The 17155-nt window shown below is 42.3% G+C and overlaps 1 protein-coding gene across 2 annotated transcripts in view; it reads left to right on the forward strand.

Annotated features, from left to right (window-relative positions):
* Positions 1 to 528: 528 nt before the first annotated feature.
* Positions 529 to 17155, forward strand: part of sntg1 (syntrophin, gamma 1) — a 34300-nt gene continuing 17673 nt past the window's right edge. The window contains exons 1-8 of one of the 2 annotated variants that reach the window (XM_063219714.1): positions 529 to 628; positions 11186 to 11411; positions 12358 to 12412; positions 15616 to 15750; positions 16065 to 16121; positions 16221 to 16278; positions 16365 to 16408; positions 17025 to 17066. In XM_063219714.1, the coding sequence (XP_063075784.1) occupies positions 12386 to 12412; positions 15616 to 15750; positions 16065 to 16121; positions 16221 to 16278; positions 16365 to 16408; positions 17025 to 17066 (363 nt within the window). In that variant the 5' untranslated portion in view covers positions 529 to 628; positions 11186 to 11411; positions 12358 to 12385. Of the gene's footprint in view, positions 629 to 3840; positions 3963 to 11185; positions 11412 to 12357; positions 12413 to 15615; positions 15751 to 16064; positions 16122 to 16220; positions 16279 to 16364; positions 16409 to 17024; positions 17067 to 17155 lie in introns of those variants that run through there. The other variant, XM_063219715.1, reaches the window with a different exon arrangement.

Consider the following 17155-nt stretch of genomic DNA (forward strand, 5'->3'; position numbering starts at 1 on the left):
GGGTTGTTGGAAGTGTTTCCTTGCGATGGTAATCTTCGGAATACACTGCCATTCTTGCGCGCTAAGGCGCACTGCCCCACTCCAATTGCAAAGGGCTAGGCAGCGAGGTCCAATTACTTGTTTTAAAACCGGAGCATATATTTGTGGTGGCATATTTTGTCTGGAAGTATTTGCTTGATTCGTTCCTAATAACACAAACCTTAAGAATAGTCCGTATGTGGCGCGTTAAGATTCATTTACAACATTATGCTGCAGTGAAAATCAGCAGAATATAATAGCCGTAAAGCCAGCCGCTGGGATGCTTATTCTCTCCATGCCCTCAGTACTCGCGTTGTTTTTTTCACCCTACGTTGATCTCGCATAGAGCTACATTCTGAAAGTGTAATCAGGGACAGAAGAGAAAGGGTAGGCAGAACAGATGAGCTACTGAGCAATTGACGAGGCAAGGGAAAGCGTTTGCCATATTCAGACAGGCAGTTAAGCACCACAGAGTAGCCTAGACACAGTGACCAACAGGGAGAGCGAAAATGTGAGGATGCATGCCGCATGGTTTGCGGAGGATGTTGACGGATGGGGATAGCCTATATCTTCTCTGTCGAGGGAATACATCACAAGGACATGTTTTAAGGTATCGATGTGGAATATCTGACGATTTACGCCGTTTGTCAGCTGTGTTTGCTACTCGTGTCTTTTCAGCCATTGATGTGCGCAGCTATTCTGGACTTTACGGTTCCATTCACTTCAATTCATTTTTTTGGCGTTTTACATATTTCGAACCGTGCGGACGCCGCTGTACTCGTGCGAGGAAAACAACAATTGTCTCGGGTGCTAAACATGGTCATGGAACGGCTTCCTTAACCAGAATGGTGTGTGTTGTGTTATTTCGAAGATAATTAAAGAAAATCTTATTACAATGGGATTTCTCATAGGCATGGTTTTGCATGTCTCTTATCTCTTTTCATGTTGACTGAGCGATCACCGTTACAAGTTTACAAGGTGCCCAGCGCACATATGTATGCATACAAAAAGGAAGAATACATTTCACAGTGTAATTCTGCAAATAATTCACTTCAAAGTTAAGTGTTATTACATAGGCACCATGGTCATCAATATGTGTGTAAGAACAAGTGAAAAAACAAATCGGTCAGTTTGTCAAAGAGGAGACGGTAGATATGCACCATAATACACAGTATTCATCGAAATATGCTCATGAGTTGTATGCTGAAGAAATACTGTACGCACAAATATCTATTTACTGAATTAGACTAATCATGGCCTATCAGAAGTGAGGTAACATACACGAGTGTAAAAATTGTCCTTTGATGGGCCTTGAACCCACAACCTGTGGAATGGTAGGCATGACTCCATCCACTAAGCTACCACAGCTTCAATTTTGTTTGACCAGAAAACTTGTTGTTGTGCACATTATCACAGCACTAAAAAATCATATAGGCCTACAATCATTTCTTCATCATACTTCAGACAATGAGGTAATGGTGCAGGGAAAATATATTTTATATGATTTATTGTGTTAAAATGCACAACGACGACATATCTTTCTGGTCTTAACATTTCTTATGAAACTGTGGTAGCTTAGTGGATGAAGTCATGCTGTCCATACCATAAGTTGTGGGTTCAAGGCCACTCAGCATTCAACTTTTACTCACGTGTATGTAACCTCACTCCTGATATAGGCCTACATTATAAGGCTTATTGGGAAAATAAATATTTGTGCCTTCAGTATGTCTTCAGCATATCTTTCAGGAGCACATAGCGACACATACTGTGTATTATGCTACATATCATCCACAGTGTCTGCTTTGAGAAATTAATCATTTTCAATTTGCACTACTTATTACATATGTGGTATGATCTGTTAACTTCAGAGTTACTTATTTTCAGAATTACAGAAAGTTCTGATCATTCTGCACATTGTAAGATGAAATGGTGATGACGCAGTGAACATGCTAAGAGATATGAAACCTGTCCAATCATGCAAATGACATCCCACTATAATAAGATTTTATTCAATTTTCTTCAAAACAACACAACACATTGCAGAAATTCTTGTAGCCATCATATGTAGGCCTATAGGATGTAATGGAAGCATTTACACATTATCAGCAGTGCAAGCACCCTTTTCTCACAGACCCTTGATGTGCCCTACAGACAGACTTGAAGTACTTTGTACATGGGCCCATCTAAAACATGCAGTACAATGTTAAAGGGACAGTTTGGTCAATTTCAACATGCAGTTGTAATGCCACGACTACCCTGGACTTGCCAGTGGGTGAGATTTTTTTTTCTTTCTTCACCCGATCCTGGTCATTGTAATGGGGGCAGCTCTTTGTTTACATTTCAAACAAAACATTTTTATTTATTCCCAAAAACATCCAAAAGGTTATAAAACATCAGCAGACAACTAGCAAGCAGCAGTACCTTTTGGGAAAATATTTGGAGTTGGCCTATGTTTTATTTTTTTAAAATGTAAACAAACGCTGCCCCCATTAGAATTGCTCATATCTCGGAAAGGGCTGAGCTGAAAATGTGGCATCACCAGGTACTGACAAGTCAAGGGTAGCGTGAGCAATACAACTGCATGTTGAAATTGACCAAACTGTCCCTTAATTCTTAACCTACAAACATGGAAAAGACAGAGGAGATGAAAGACATTGGAAACTTCTTGAATGTAGCAATCCCATTACAATAGAAACAACATGAATTGTTTGCCAATTAATGACTATATGTAGTAGCCTAGCCCAGTGGTTCCCAACCTTTTTCTTCAGGGACCCATGTTTTTACTATTGTAAGGTTTGGTGACCCAGCGCCCGCATGAGAGGAAGTCACTCGATACGCTCTGTCTCCTACGAAAACTCATTTTAGTCATCATTTTATTCCTCAATTCGTCTTTGTTCAAAAACAGAATAAATGTTTAATGTAGCACTTAAATTTTGTTGCTTCTATGCATTTGTCATTTATTCAACATGGGCTACATATGGTATTAAAATGAAACCCCTTAAACTCAAGAGGGCTTCGCGACCCCCTGTGGATCTTTGGCGACCCATTAGGTTGGGAATCACTGGCCTAGCCTATAATGCAACCTTTGTTATATAGCCTAATAGTGAGTTAAATTGAATCCGAATGTCTCAGCGTGCCCTACAATATCGCCCCCCTGTGGCCACATTAGCTAATGAAGATAATGTTGCTTGAGTGATATGTGGCATGTGCATTATTGAGGAAAGAGACGTAGGCTATGTGCCGTCAGTATTTTTCCTTCATATCATTCAGAAGCATGGTGTGATGCATACTTTGTACTATGTTGCGCATATCTACCATCTCCTCTTTGACAAACTGACCGATTTGTTTTTTCACTTGTTCTTACACACATATTGATGACCATGGTGCCTATGTAATAACACTTAACTTTGAAGTGAATTATTTGCAGAATTACACTGTGAAATGTATTCTTCCTTTTTGTATGCATACATATGTGCGCTGTGCACCTTGTAAACTTGTAACGGTGATAGCTCAGTCAACATGAAAAGAGATAAGAGACATGCAAAACCATGCCTATGAGAAATCCCATTGTAATAAGATTTTCTTTAATTATCTTCGAAATGACACAACACACACCATTCTGGTTAAGCAAGCCGTTCCATGACCATGTTTAGCACCCGAGACAATTGTTGTTTTCCTCGCACGAGTACAGCGGCGTCCGCACGGTCCGAAATATGTAAAACGCCAAAAAAATGAATTGAAGTGAATGGGACCGTAAAGTCCAGAATAGCTGCGCACATCAATGGCTGAAAAGACACGAGTGTGTTTGCTGGGCGGCTGTAATCGGATCTGCTGTGAATTTGCAGATGTCTGTCTGAATGACAAACTGTTGGCTTTTGATTATGATTGATGAAAGGATCAATGTGAAACCGTTATCAAATCACCACCTGTTACCAGAAAATCAGGTAAGCTTCAGTACTCTGCACGACACTCCCGGTTTGACCATAATTAAATGCTGTTTGCGTGCGGTCTTCAGAAAGCTGTAGCTGTGTTGTGTGGTACCTATAAGGTATGATACGTGGCTTGAAACATCAGTAATGCAATGTATGCCACGGTAAATATTACAATTTGTTTGGCTAATTACAAGATCATATGGGAAAGAATACCTTATTATGTGTTCCTGATGTGGTCGGCTGTAACAAAATTGCCAGAGAACTAATCAGGAGTTATGGACGGATTTGGATGTTGCACATAACCTATCCTGTACTGTAGAAATATTTACTCTGCGCAGTGCTACAGAAGTATGGGCTTATTTGACCAAGTCTTCCTTACAGATGACATATGTAGGCTATTCCGCGCCTTTGAATAAGGGACGTCGATTGTGTTGGTTTTATGGGCTCCTAGCCTATACCAACACACCATAACGTTAGACAATGCCAGAAGAGCAAATATTAAAATGAAAATCGTTGGCACCCACCCGAGCTGATCTGCACCGTTTTGCCAGGAATGCTTTAAAATGCCCCCATAAGATGAGCTTGCTCTGTACCCAAGGTACAACAGCCGCCACCTAAGCTCACTAACAGCAGGGCCTGGCGTGTTTCTGGTTTCCAGGAAGTCAGTCTATTCACTCAGATTACTTGGTAGTTTTTGGTTTGATCCCAATCATGCTTGGCGTAGAGAATTGCTGTCATTCATTTCTGACATTAATTTGAAATAAAAGGCAGTATTATTGTGCATTTGATTATTGCTGGTTGCAGGTCACGTTTAATTGCGCACGTCCTTTTAAAACTATGGACCATATGCAAACTAGTTTAGCACTGTGCAGGTGACTTAAATCTATGGGGGTCTGTCACATTCCTTCAAACTTGCAATACACTGTCAGATGTTGTTCCCCAAAGAATGGGAGAATAGTGGGTGAGGCAGACCCGTGAAAAAGACTATCCAAAGAAGATATTACCACAGAGATTCATCCTAGACTGTTTTCCTCATGAGTAGCTTTGGGTTTTACAGCAATATGATTGATAGAGCCCCAAATTAAGGCAGCTCTGGAACAGATGTGTCCTTCCATTGCTCTCATGCAATAGCTCTCTCTCTCTCTCTCTCTCTCTCTTTCTCTCTCTCTCTCTCTCTCTCTCTCTCTCTCTCTCTCTCTCTCTCTCTCTCTCTCTCTCTCTCTCTCTCTCTCTCTAAAATTGGCCAAAACATTTATCAAAGCATTTATCAGAACTAGTGTTAAATATGTCTTGCACATGCTGCCAATTGTGCACAGCTGGAAGCTGCAAATGAAGAATGCATAATACGAAACACATTATAATATATGCTGGCTGCCAATGCAGTAGGCTATGCTTAATTCTTAAATATGACTGAAATTTTAAACAGTGTCCTTCTTACTGTTGCTGAGATCAGAAATATTTCCATGGCTGGGCATGACTCACATCCGTGTGCGACTGTAATGAGGATCTATTAACTGAGATAATAGTCAGTGATTTCACCAACCCAGGAAGTTTCCCATCATGCTCTTCACAGGGAAAATGGAACATAAGTGTTCTGGAATTGTAATAATAGTCCAGCTGAATTGGCAGATATCTCTGGATTAGTTTCAAGGTGCCCTGTCAAATATGTATCTTTCGTCACCCGTGGCCTTATAGACCATTTTGTATTGTCACCACTGTATGATCACACGTTTTCCTGTAAGTACAATAAAAGCAGTGCATCTTCTCTTTAGCTATTGGCAGGAGCACAGGCTCTGTCTAGTTTTGTTTAGTTACTGAAGGACATTTTCCATTCGGCAAGTCTTGCTATCATCGATTAATAAGCCCAAAGATTATGTGTTATAGGACTAAAAGGACAGTCAGCTAATGATTGTATGAAGTGTCAAGACACTGCAGACTGCTTTGGTATGTGTGTGCACCTGCACTGCCAATTACAGGCTCCCATACAGCAGTAGGGCAATGTTATATGTGGGGAGTAGCACTTCAGGGTCGAAGAGAGTTGCACAGACAAATCTCTCATGTCATTCTCCATGAACCTCTGCTCCTTCATAGTGGCTGTGGCCTTCGGAGCAACACAGCAGTTAAACGAAGAGGTTTCTGATGAGATCAAGCCTCTGCCGTTCATCCTTTGTTCACTGGAGATGTTGTCCACTGATTTGCAAAACAGCATGTGAAGGCGCTTTTCCACTGCCGGTTTTCTGGTAGGCCTACAGCTCGACACAGCACATCTCGGCCACCACTTTTTGCCTTACGATTGAGCTGTGTCGTGCCCAATTGTAAGCAAAAATTGGCGGCCGAGTTGCTCCTTGTTGAACTGTAGGCCTACCAGAAAACCGGCAGTGGAAAAGAGTCATAAGTCATGCAAACGTGAGTCAGTCAGCACCGGTGGCAGTGCTGTCTGATCCTGTACAAATTTCATGTCTTTTGGGGACAAAAGGAGTGTTGACATGCCATTGACATTTTTAGTCACTCATGTTCCCCAGCCCCATCATCGCCATCCCCTAGCCTATTTCCCGCCCCTCCAAACACCCCTTTGTCCTCGCGTGACACAAATCACCCCCTACTACTTCGGAAGTGAGTGACAAACACTGCAGGCAAGAACATCTCGCTCAAGTGAGAGATCCGTGGATAAGGTCAGGTGACCAGGGCGTCAAACGGAGAACGAGCCTGCTACTGCTACTGCTCCTGCCCACTCCTCCACTCCCTTTTGCCAACCCCCTCCGTCCCCGTCCTCGTCCCCGTCCCCATCCCCAACCCCAACCCTCCAGCTGCAGTGGCATGGAAGCTGTTTTGTGCAACGAATAGTAATACATCAGGGCTGTTCATATACACAGAGCAAGAAGCGGGGCAAAATCACAAGAGCATGGTACACTTCCTTTACTATTCATTAGATAAGGCCAGATGGTGTGTGTGTGTGTGTGTGTGTGTGTGTGTGTGTGTGTGTGTGTGTGTGTGTGTGTGTGTGTGTGTGTGTGTGTGTGTGTGTGTGTGTGTGTGTGTGTGTGCGCATGCGTGTGTGTGTGTGTGTGTGTGTTTGTGTGTGTGAGAGAGAGTGAGAGAGAAAGAGGGAGGGGGGGGGGTGATTGTGTTAGTGTTGGGGAGTGAGACGTCTGTCAAGATTTTTTTTTATGTAGAAACTGCGTGTGAGATCATGGTTTCCATTCATGGCTAGTTTGATTTTGGTCGGTAGAAAATGATGGTAAGCTCTGCTATGTTGCCTTTGAGAAGTGTATGTTAATTCATAAATGTGTATTTTGTGGTTAGGTATGCACAATATCCTCCAAAAGTGCTGGTTTTCTTCACAGCATGTGTCAGCAAATAGGCGTAAACACACTTAAACATGTTGTGTATAAAGAACACAGTTTGAAAATAATTCAATTGTTCATATTCCTATTCTTTTCTACCTTAGAATGTATTATTATCCTGAGGTGAATAAGCTGCTCTTCCTCAATAGGTACATTAACATCCAGGGCATACAGCTTGAAAATACAGATTTGCATCTGTGTTTGTATCTGAAGTAGGCCTATTACATCTGTACAGATAAGAGCAATAGCTAAAAAAATAATAAATTAGAGATTTTTTTGGACTCTTGTAATCCCAAAACAGAACTTTGAAACCTGTAAGGTCAATGCGCACATCTGTGCGTACAATATTTGCGCTGCACAATCCACATGGATCATTGGACACATGGAGCATCACGCTAGAAAAAGCCAGTGAATACTGGTGACTGAGAATGTAGACTTTAGAATACGGGGTTGAGCACAGCCTTTCAAACCTGAACTCAGTAGATGCTGCCTGTATAAACAAGACTATTCAGATTCATTTATTAATTTAATGGTTGCTATGGAAGCACAATCTATCATTACAACCCTCGTCTGGACATTTGTGAGATATAGAAACATGCAGGATAGAGCAGGGTGTTATCTTATGGATGGTCCTGGTGGCTCAGACCGACACTGATGCCACAGCAATCCGTAATTCAATTTTTATTCAGATGTCCTTTCACCTGCTAGGTACATAACATCATAAAACTGAGCTATGGAAATATTTGGAGTGTCTGTTAGTCTTTTTAAAATATGTAACAGCATATACACACCAGGTAAGCATGTAGAAATTGCTCAAATGGCAAACATAATGTTTGACCTGAAAGCACATTTGCCTGGCAGTGATTTTTCGGCCGTGACCATTTACTGAAATGCATGCGGGTGTCTGGTCCATTTAGGATTTTACATTGATAAATCTTATGGGATTTGTCAGATAAGCCGGGGAATGGTTACCCATGCGTTAAGGAATGGATTAAGAGTGCTGTCCGGACTGGAGTCAAATTAAACTCTACTGCTATTTGCAAAGTGAGGGTTGATTAATTTAGGACCTTATGCTATCTCCATGGTATTAAGGCCATATTCATGCAAGCTCACAATGATAAATGAGACCACAGACAGAGTGCTGGAAGAGAATGTTTCCTGTGCAGCCAAAGCTCACCTTCTGTGCAGAGTGCATCTCGGAAAATGTGGCACTACACTACTTTGCAAAATACTGTAAGTGGATAACTGGATAAAGTGGAACACTTACAGAAGCTGGTGCATGAGTATGGAAATACCTACCTGTTTACAGGTTTTACGACGTGTCAGATGTGTAGAAGTTGTGACTGGAAAATTACCTTGAAATGTGCAGATTTTGTATTCAATGAACATAAAGGGTATCTTGATGCACAAATAGCGTGGAATTCTGACAGCCTTGCAGCGATGTGTCTCGAAGATGGGCAATAAGGCAATAAAGGTCTATTATAGGGGCTGAGAGCTCTTTCTGTGCTTATCTGGAATGGTAGGCACAGTGCAGTGGTTTACACAATCCATCTCCTCTTTTAGTGGCTTTATGTGATTTTGTTACCTGAATTGTCCAACGTGAAATGTGTGAATGAACATTTGGAAAAATGTATTGTAGGGTCCTTGAGATCCTTAAGATCAGTGGCATGCCTCATAAAACAGAATTATGAACGTCCTTATGATGTCAAGATTAGGGCAACATCGCTTTAAAACATCTGCAGCTGCGGCTAAAATCACACAAATCTCGTGTGACATCTGGACTGAATGAATGAATTGGGCCAAACTGAGTTTTTGCTACCTTAGAAAAGGTTGAGATATTTCTGCGTGTCGTTATCAGGAATGCGCACATTATTCTCTGGGCTATGCTATGATATACTCCATTTTGTGCCATGAATCTTGCTGATGTGTATGGCCATGTACCTGGTTGTGTGTGTGGGGTTCTGGCGGGCCACAGGCCTCATCCATCACCTCCACTAAGGTCACTCACTGGCTCTATTAAAGTGTCAGCCTCTAATTTTTTTCAGCTTCTTTATACAGTGCTGAATTGATCTGGTTTCAAACAATGTGGGTCCCACAAACTGACGACCAGGCCAGCTCAATTAATTAACCGCAAAGCATCATTGTTTAGGCATTGAGTCCAATGCTTTTGGGTTCTTATAGACGTCTACACAATGGGTTAAATAAATAGGCATCAAAACTGCCACCCGGCGGATGACCTGATCTCTTTCTGCAGTCTCCAGTGTGTGTGTGTGTGTGTGTGTGTGTGTGTGTGTGTGTGTGTGTGTGTGTGTGTGTGTGTGTGTGTGTGTGTGTGTGTGTGTGTGTGTGTGTGCGTGCGTCCGTGCGTCCGTGCGTGCGTGCATGTGCTTGTGTGTGTGTGTGTGCGTGTGTGGTTCTTTGTAAAATTGTATTCCAATGTCAAAATAGTCTAAATCATTGATAAGACTACTTAGCAGATGTGTACATACTGCACACACACTTACTAGATGTACACACACACACACACACACACACACACACACACACACACACACACACACACACACACACACACACACACACACACACACACACACACACACACACACACACACACACACACACACACACACACACACACACACACACACACATACAGACACACATACAGCCAGACACACACACACACACACACACACACACACACACACACACACACACACACACACACACACACACACACACACACACACACACACACACACAGTGGAAGCTGCAGTGAAAACAGTCACAGTCTCTACAAATATAGATAACGCGTAGTTGCCCTTTGTAGTCTACAGTGAACATACTAACTACAGCCAACCATGTAGTGAAAGCACGTCAAATACATTCTTGCTCTCTGATGAGCTGTGACAATTACACGCAACCCCTCACTGTTAGAAATAAGAAACAAGCATTTTTATTCCTCCAAATTAACTAGCTGGCCATATCTCTAACCCTATTTCAAAAAGGAGCCAGGCCTACTTGGGAGGCATAACAAAGTCAGTGATGCTGCAGCTATTTAAAGCCAAGGGAGATGAAGAGGGGGGAACTGTAAGACATAGAAACATAAGCAACAAAGGCTGCTTTTACTGTAATGCAGCTCAAATGAGCAGAGCAGAGCTGCTGCCTGAGCTCCGGTAGGGTAGCCCTTATTGAATATTGTCCCCATACAAACATCAAACACACACAGAAGAGGCCTGCGTACGTATGAATAACCAGCGAACCCCTCACTATAAAACAGATGTGAGTTCCTCCCCTTTTGTGGTGTAATCTAGATTTATTTCTATCCAAATCCTCTCGTGAATGGATACCGTACAAGCCATCAGTCCACATATACGGCAATGCCTGAGTGTTTTTAGGTACTGTACATGTTGTGACGTACAGTTAAGTCACAACCGCTGTACCCAGACATTAACATGTCAATCCTGTTGTTCCCTGGTCCCCGGTTCGTTTTATGTCCTTGTTCATGGTAATGTACGAGGTGTAAAACGGCGAGCTGACAGGCAGCTACACGGGGCATGAGGGAACTGATAAGAGTCAGCAGATTTTACAAAATGCTGTAGAGATCAAATGATAAAACGTAGCCATTTATGCACATCCTGAGTAAGCTTTCACCTTGTGCCCCTAATTGCATTAAGCAGCAGGCATTACAGACAGGAGGAAAATCGGGGGAAACTAATGCTGTGGAGTCCAGGCGCTTTTGGAAAACGAGCGACCTGTTTTGTCGTTTAACAGCAACTTGCTAGAATTCTTAGGAGACTCGCCCAAAAAGGCCCTGGGCTTAAACACGGGGCAATGTGTCAATCATGCAGGCTTGAGAACTGAGTGTGCTTGTGCTCTCTCCTGCAGCTCATGGGATCCAGGGGATTACTATGGAAGGTCTGCTGCCCGGCTTTCAACAGAGCTGGCCTGATCTCAGATCAGTAGAGGTCTCGTCTCCGCACCTGACAGGCTGACGTGTACTGTGCGCTCCTGCCTCCACCGTACAGCTGCAAGGGTCCTGAGACCAAGGCCGGGCAGGGCTTATTCATGGCTTGACCTCCTCACAGTACGCGCTGTGGACACTTCCATTGAGGTAAGCCTGTGAATGTACAGTACTTGGGAAAAAGCCAAAGCATGAGACTAGTATTGTCATCCAATCACAATGTACTGGTACACACTTTCCCCACACACACACAGTAGTCGCACCCATTTTCCAATTTGCTCAATGCACTGTCCAATGTTGATTTTGTTTATGGTCGTAGTTGAATCTTTGGAACTATGGAAACATGAATAATTTAGATCTGACTTAGCTGTGTATAATCAGAATATATATAGGCCTATATAAATGGTGTAATCAATGCAAATACAATCCAGGTAAAGCCATCCATTCTACTGACTTGAGCTCAGAGTCAGGACCCATTTGATTTCTCATAAATTCTGGCGTTGGCTTCTGTGTGTGTCTTGGGATAATCTGTGGCACATTTGCTGCTGCCTTAGCGTCCCATGTGTTGTGTTGGGTTGCAGCTAATTTGATTTCCTTGCGTTCCCTCAGTCCGTTGACAAATAACAGTTGGTCTGATTAAGAAAGACCTCCATTCACAGCCAATTTTTCTCGGCTCTGCTCAACCCACACTGAAGCAAAAGTAATGGTGCCCAAGTGGTAAGAGTTGTGGCTTCTAAAGCCATTTATTAGTGTGCTAAAGCTCTCAGTCTGTGAATGAATTATTTACAATGGTGCTTAATAGTCTGCTGTTACTGTCTCCTGGAAACTGTGACTTTTAGACCATATTCTATCAAAGGGAAGAAGTCAAGGAACTCTTTTTTATAAATGCAGCGTAATATTGTTACAGCCAACGTTAAACATTGCTATACTGTTAGGTGTTTATGCACACAGTAATGCCTTTTATGTCACAGTATGAGAAGGATGCTGTTTTATGTACAACCTGATTGAACTCCTCTGTGAACGCCTCAGGCTGTAGGGATTTCAATGCTCACCAACATGGAAAGACTGTATGTGAATCCATTTCTCTTTATCACAGGGCCGGCTCCCTCTAAGTACCATAGCACATGGATTTCAAGACTTCAAATGAAGAGGTAGTAATGTCAGCTTATTCATGTATGCATGTTAAATGATTGATGGTCATTGGTGTGGTCATAATTTACATGTCTGTATGCAAATGTTTGTCTTGTGTGCTATGAGACGATGCTGTGGATTCATGACAGGGATTTCTCTTGATTGATCATGGGCATAAGCACATTGGCGTATATGTAGTGGATGTATTCATGCCATGCCCATGCTTTGCGTTATGCTACATGATGATTTAGCATGCATGTTGTATCATCATCAGTGCACAATACAGTTTACAGCCACCGCATACTATGCTGGTGTTTTGTCATTGGACGGGGCCGGTTCTAACAAAGTTGTGGTCAAAACTCTGATTGCTCCAGAGTCTTTGGCTCTGCCCTCTCTGACTTTGAGGCTTGCCTGCCCTGCAGCCAGCGCTGCATTGACTAAGCTCCCCTAGGAGGAAGTCCCTGGGTGCAAAAGTGCAGAATCCCTCTCCCTACCTTTGCCTTGGGCACTGAACGATCAACACACAAGCTTAATTGCTATAGGCTTATGAAGGAGACATACAACAGGGAACACCTCAACAATACGTTTTAATTCAGTCGTTTAGTTTGCAAAACACGAGACATACAACAGGGAACACCTCGACAATACGTTTTAATTTAGTCGTTTAGTTTGCATGACTGTGTAAGCACTTAATGCAGTACGTTAGGTCTGCTGCTCACCATGTGGCGATGCCTGTGTAGCACCTACTGTTGTTTAACATGGTAAATTGATGCTATTGCCTCTGGCCCTTGTGGGCTGTATGTATGTACTGTATGTACATTTCTGTAAACTGGTGTCTAGTGTGTTTGTATTGGCCTGACACAGATGGGAGTATCAACTGCTTTCATGTCGGATTTAATTGCATGCATTATTTTCCACGGTGTACACAGGTGACTTGTTGACATGAATTCCCCATCTCTGTGTGACTATCTATGACTTATGATAGGCCCAGCCACTATGGACCTTACACATCTAAGATTCCTGGTCCTAACTTACGTTGACCTTATAACTCTACATTCTCTGTCTATCTCTACTTCCTCTGCCTTCCTGCTTTTTCTGCCTCTCCTCTATACCTCTCCTTTTAAATCTATCTCTAACAATGTTTTTTCCCATTTGTTAAGCACTTTGAGTTACATGCCTTGTATGACACAGTGCTATACAAATACAATTATTATTATTATTATTATTATTATTCCTTGTGTACCATGACAATAGGCATAGGTCCTCCTGGGGGGCGTAGAAATGAAATAGAAACTTCCAGAGGCTTGCGTTCCTTTTTTATTTGGTTTTGTTGTTCCTTTGGCTATTTCAGTGGACATTAAATCATTCTTGCCATTCTGTTGTATTGTAGCAAACACAGGGTGGTATAGTAAGTACTGAAATGTGTTTGAGTCGTCACATCAGCCAAACTATTGGGGAGTTGGGAGATTGCCGTGCGTTTGTTTGGAAATCTGTCAAAGCCTCTTGTCTCTGGTGGTGTGGAAGGCTGCCATGACAGAATGCTCTGTCTTAAGCGGCGTCTGACTTCTCAGGCTATTATTTGACTTAAGAATTCTTGGCTCCTTCTTGCAGCCTCTCTCTCTGTGGACTGACTGTGTGTTTCAGTGACATGACTATAGTAATCTGTACAGATCATCTGATGTCGAAAATTACAGTGTGAATAACAGGAAAGGAGGGAAAAAAGGGATGGCGTAACGTTCCAAGTGCAATGGCCTACTTGGGGTGGTTGTTGATCCTTGTTTTAAGAAAAATGAATGGCCCTGTCACTGGACACAATGTTCATGCCGCTTTTGATGTATTGTTAGCCACTTGTTAGCACAGCGTGTTTTACCTAGCTTTGGAGGCGGCCAGGACCCCATTCTCACCCTACCCCATTTTTTTTGTATGTCCCTCGGTGGAAACATCATAAAAAGCGCCATGACTGGCCTGCTTATTGTGTGTGAAAATATTTGTCCTCGCTGTGCACGTTCGAAAATGCCACAAGTCACGGACACAATCACAAAGCCCCCATCTGACTATAAATAAATACTCAACACATTTGGCTCCCTCGGCACGAGTGTGACAAATGGCGTTCTTGTTTGACAGCATTCTCAAGCATGCTGACGCTAGTGCATTTGTCATTAATAAGCTTGTCATGAATAGTTGGGCCTCATCCTTTAAGGTTTCACTGCAATTTCAAGGACAAGATAGGCATCCTAATTAGTGTAGGGGTGGGTCTATAGAATGCTAATTTGCATGTGGCTAGGCCTCAGAGACTGCCAGGGCTGGACTGGCCATCTGCCATAGCGGGCATTTCCCGGTGGGCCCGGCACCCTCGTGGGCCCCTATTTTCAGAATTTCTTTTTTTTTTAAAAGGACCGGTGAGTCACTTCTGCGCTGCTAATTATGAGGGGACCCTTTAAGCCAAAAGTGCCCGGGCCCTATTTCTCCCCCAGACCAGCCTCAGAGACTGCAGTGTGAGATGTCAAGCATTTTACAGCTTTACTTAGGCTGTGTGTGGCGTGGCGCGTGTGGTGTGTTTCCTGGAAATCAGTCATTTGGACAGTCCATACTAGATTGGTGCGTTTCAAATGCTGTGTGTGTAATTTGATAAAGTGTCTTGAATTGATTTTTAAAGTATGTCTGCCTAACATTTATTGAATATACAAACATAGATTGACTGATTTCATTGTTTTTATCGTGACATTTATGTTCATATTTTCCAGCAGCTACTTTGTCAGAATCAAATCACTTTTATTCATAATATAGTAGAACATAGGCTCACTAATGATTTACTAAATGGACTAATCGAATTCCAATTATAGATAATGTTTGCAGTAGATCACTCACTTTGCCTTTTTCACTAAATTTCACAATTAATTCTTGGTTTTAATTGATATTGATTAATACATTTCTCAAGACCGGCTCCCATCAAATGCATAACATTAGAAATGCTTGTATGACAACTGGAGCATAGAATTGCATCTGAACAACAACAGTGATGATAAGGAAGGGCATGATGGATTGCAACAGCACAATAAGTTCAGGTTTCATGAAGCAGAAATTGAGAGTTTGGTTTGCCAAATCTTAGCTGCGTCCCAAGATGTCATCAGACAATGCATTACATTTAATTTCATGGCCCATTAGGCGCTCGTTGTGAATGAGAGATGACAAATGTTTGCGCTGCTTTTGATTGCTCCCGCAGACAAAGTCTGGGATTTTTTTGCTGCAAGATGGCAACGAAGAACCTTTCAATGTGCGCCTGCATCTGGCCAGAGACATCCTGACTATTCAGGAGCAAGATGTCATCTGTGTGTCCGGAGAACCCTTCTATTCCAGTGTAAGTAATTCAGTAATCTAGTGTGAAATTAAAGATGGTATGCTGCTGACAGACAATATTCTGGACAAACAACAGTCACAGCACTTGTGCACGTTACGTGGAATCTGACCAAGACAGTAAGGTCATACCAAAGACATGTGGCAAGGTGACCGCCCATCAGGCGAGTGAGCCCATCAGTTTGATTTTAGCAGAGCACGTTGCGAATGTACTTTGATGGTCTGTGACAAATCCTATTTTGTGTTTCGGTTCCATTTCTCTTTCATGCCTTACCTCTCACCCTTCAATCTCCTACACGGTGGGGAATTGCCCTCCAGGAAAGAACTGTTACAATCCGCCGTCAGACAATAGGAGGATTCGGCCTGAGTATCAAGGTGTGTTGTTCTCACCACTGCAGAGTGCCACTCAACATGACTGAACAACAACAAAATGGACACTAAAGATCTTACTCTACCATTACCCTTGTCTTGCAGGGCGGAGCAGAACATAAAATCCCTGTTGTGATATCAAAGATATCAAAAGAACAAAAGGGTAAGCTTTCATCTCTGCCTCCATTGCTTACAGTGGTACATGCATTTGCCCCTAAACTGACATGTTGGAGGTTTTTGCTTCAACAGCTGAACTTTCTGGGCTGCTCTTCATTGGAGACGGGATCCTTCAGGTAAGACTCTCTCATGGCTGCTTTTCCACTCTGCCTTGTTTGTCTGTATTAGGGCTGCACAATATATTGGAAATGTATCGTTATTGCGATATCATGACTTGCAATGCACTTATCGCAAAAGTTGGTTAAATTGCGATACCTAGTTTTTACATTTTAATAGCAGCAATGGGTGAAAACGTTAAAAAAGGTATTATAAAAGGTTGACAATTTAAGTTGATGCTGTATATTAGCCATGTTTTTCCTAATAAACATTATGTTGGAAATAAAACATTGCTCTCAGTTGTTTTATACATGATAAAGTGTAGAATGGCAAGTTGAGAGGGGAAAATATATGTATACATTAAATATCGCGAGTAATATCAATATCGCCGTTCTGTATACAATCATGTTATCGTGTATCACACATTTTTCTAATATCGTGCAGCCCTTGTCTGTATGGTGATGCCTTCATTCATCATTGTGTTTCATTGGCTACGAGGTAAACATGCTGGAGGACATTAATCAGATGCAGTGTTGCACTGTTGTGCTTTGCTAATACTCTGCAGTTTTCCTGAATGGCTGTTTTTAATGCGTTGTCCTTCATCAGCACACTATTTCTCCCATGGCCTTTTTTTAGATCAATGGAATTAACGTGAGGAGCTATCGACATGAAGAGGTGGTATGTTGCAGATTCCTGTTTTCTGAATTTCAATTTTTGCAAACTCTGTATTATTGCAAGTAACCCACTGGCAATGGTTTGCATTTAAC

Source organism: Engraulis encrasicolus, chromosome 16 (assembly GCF_034702125.1).
Source record: "Engraulis encrasicolus isolate BLACKSEA-1 chromosome 16, IST_EnEncr_1.0, whole genome shotgun sequence".
In the NCBI taxonomy this organism is placed as follows: domain Eukaryota; kingdom Metazoa; phylum Chordata; class Actinopteri; order Clupeiformes; family Engraulidae; genus Engraulis; species Engraulis encrasicolus.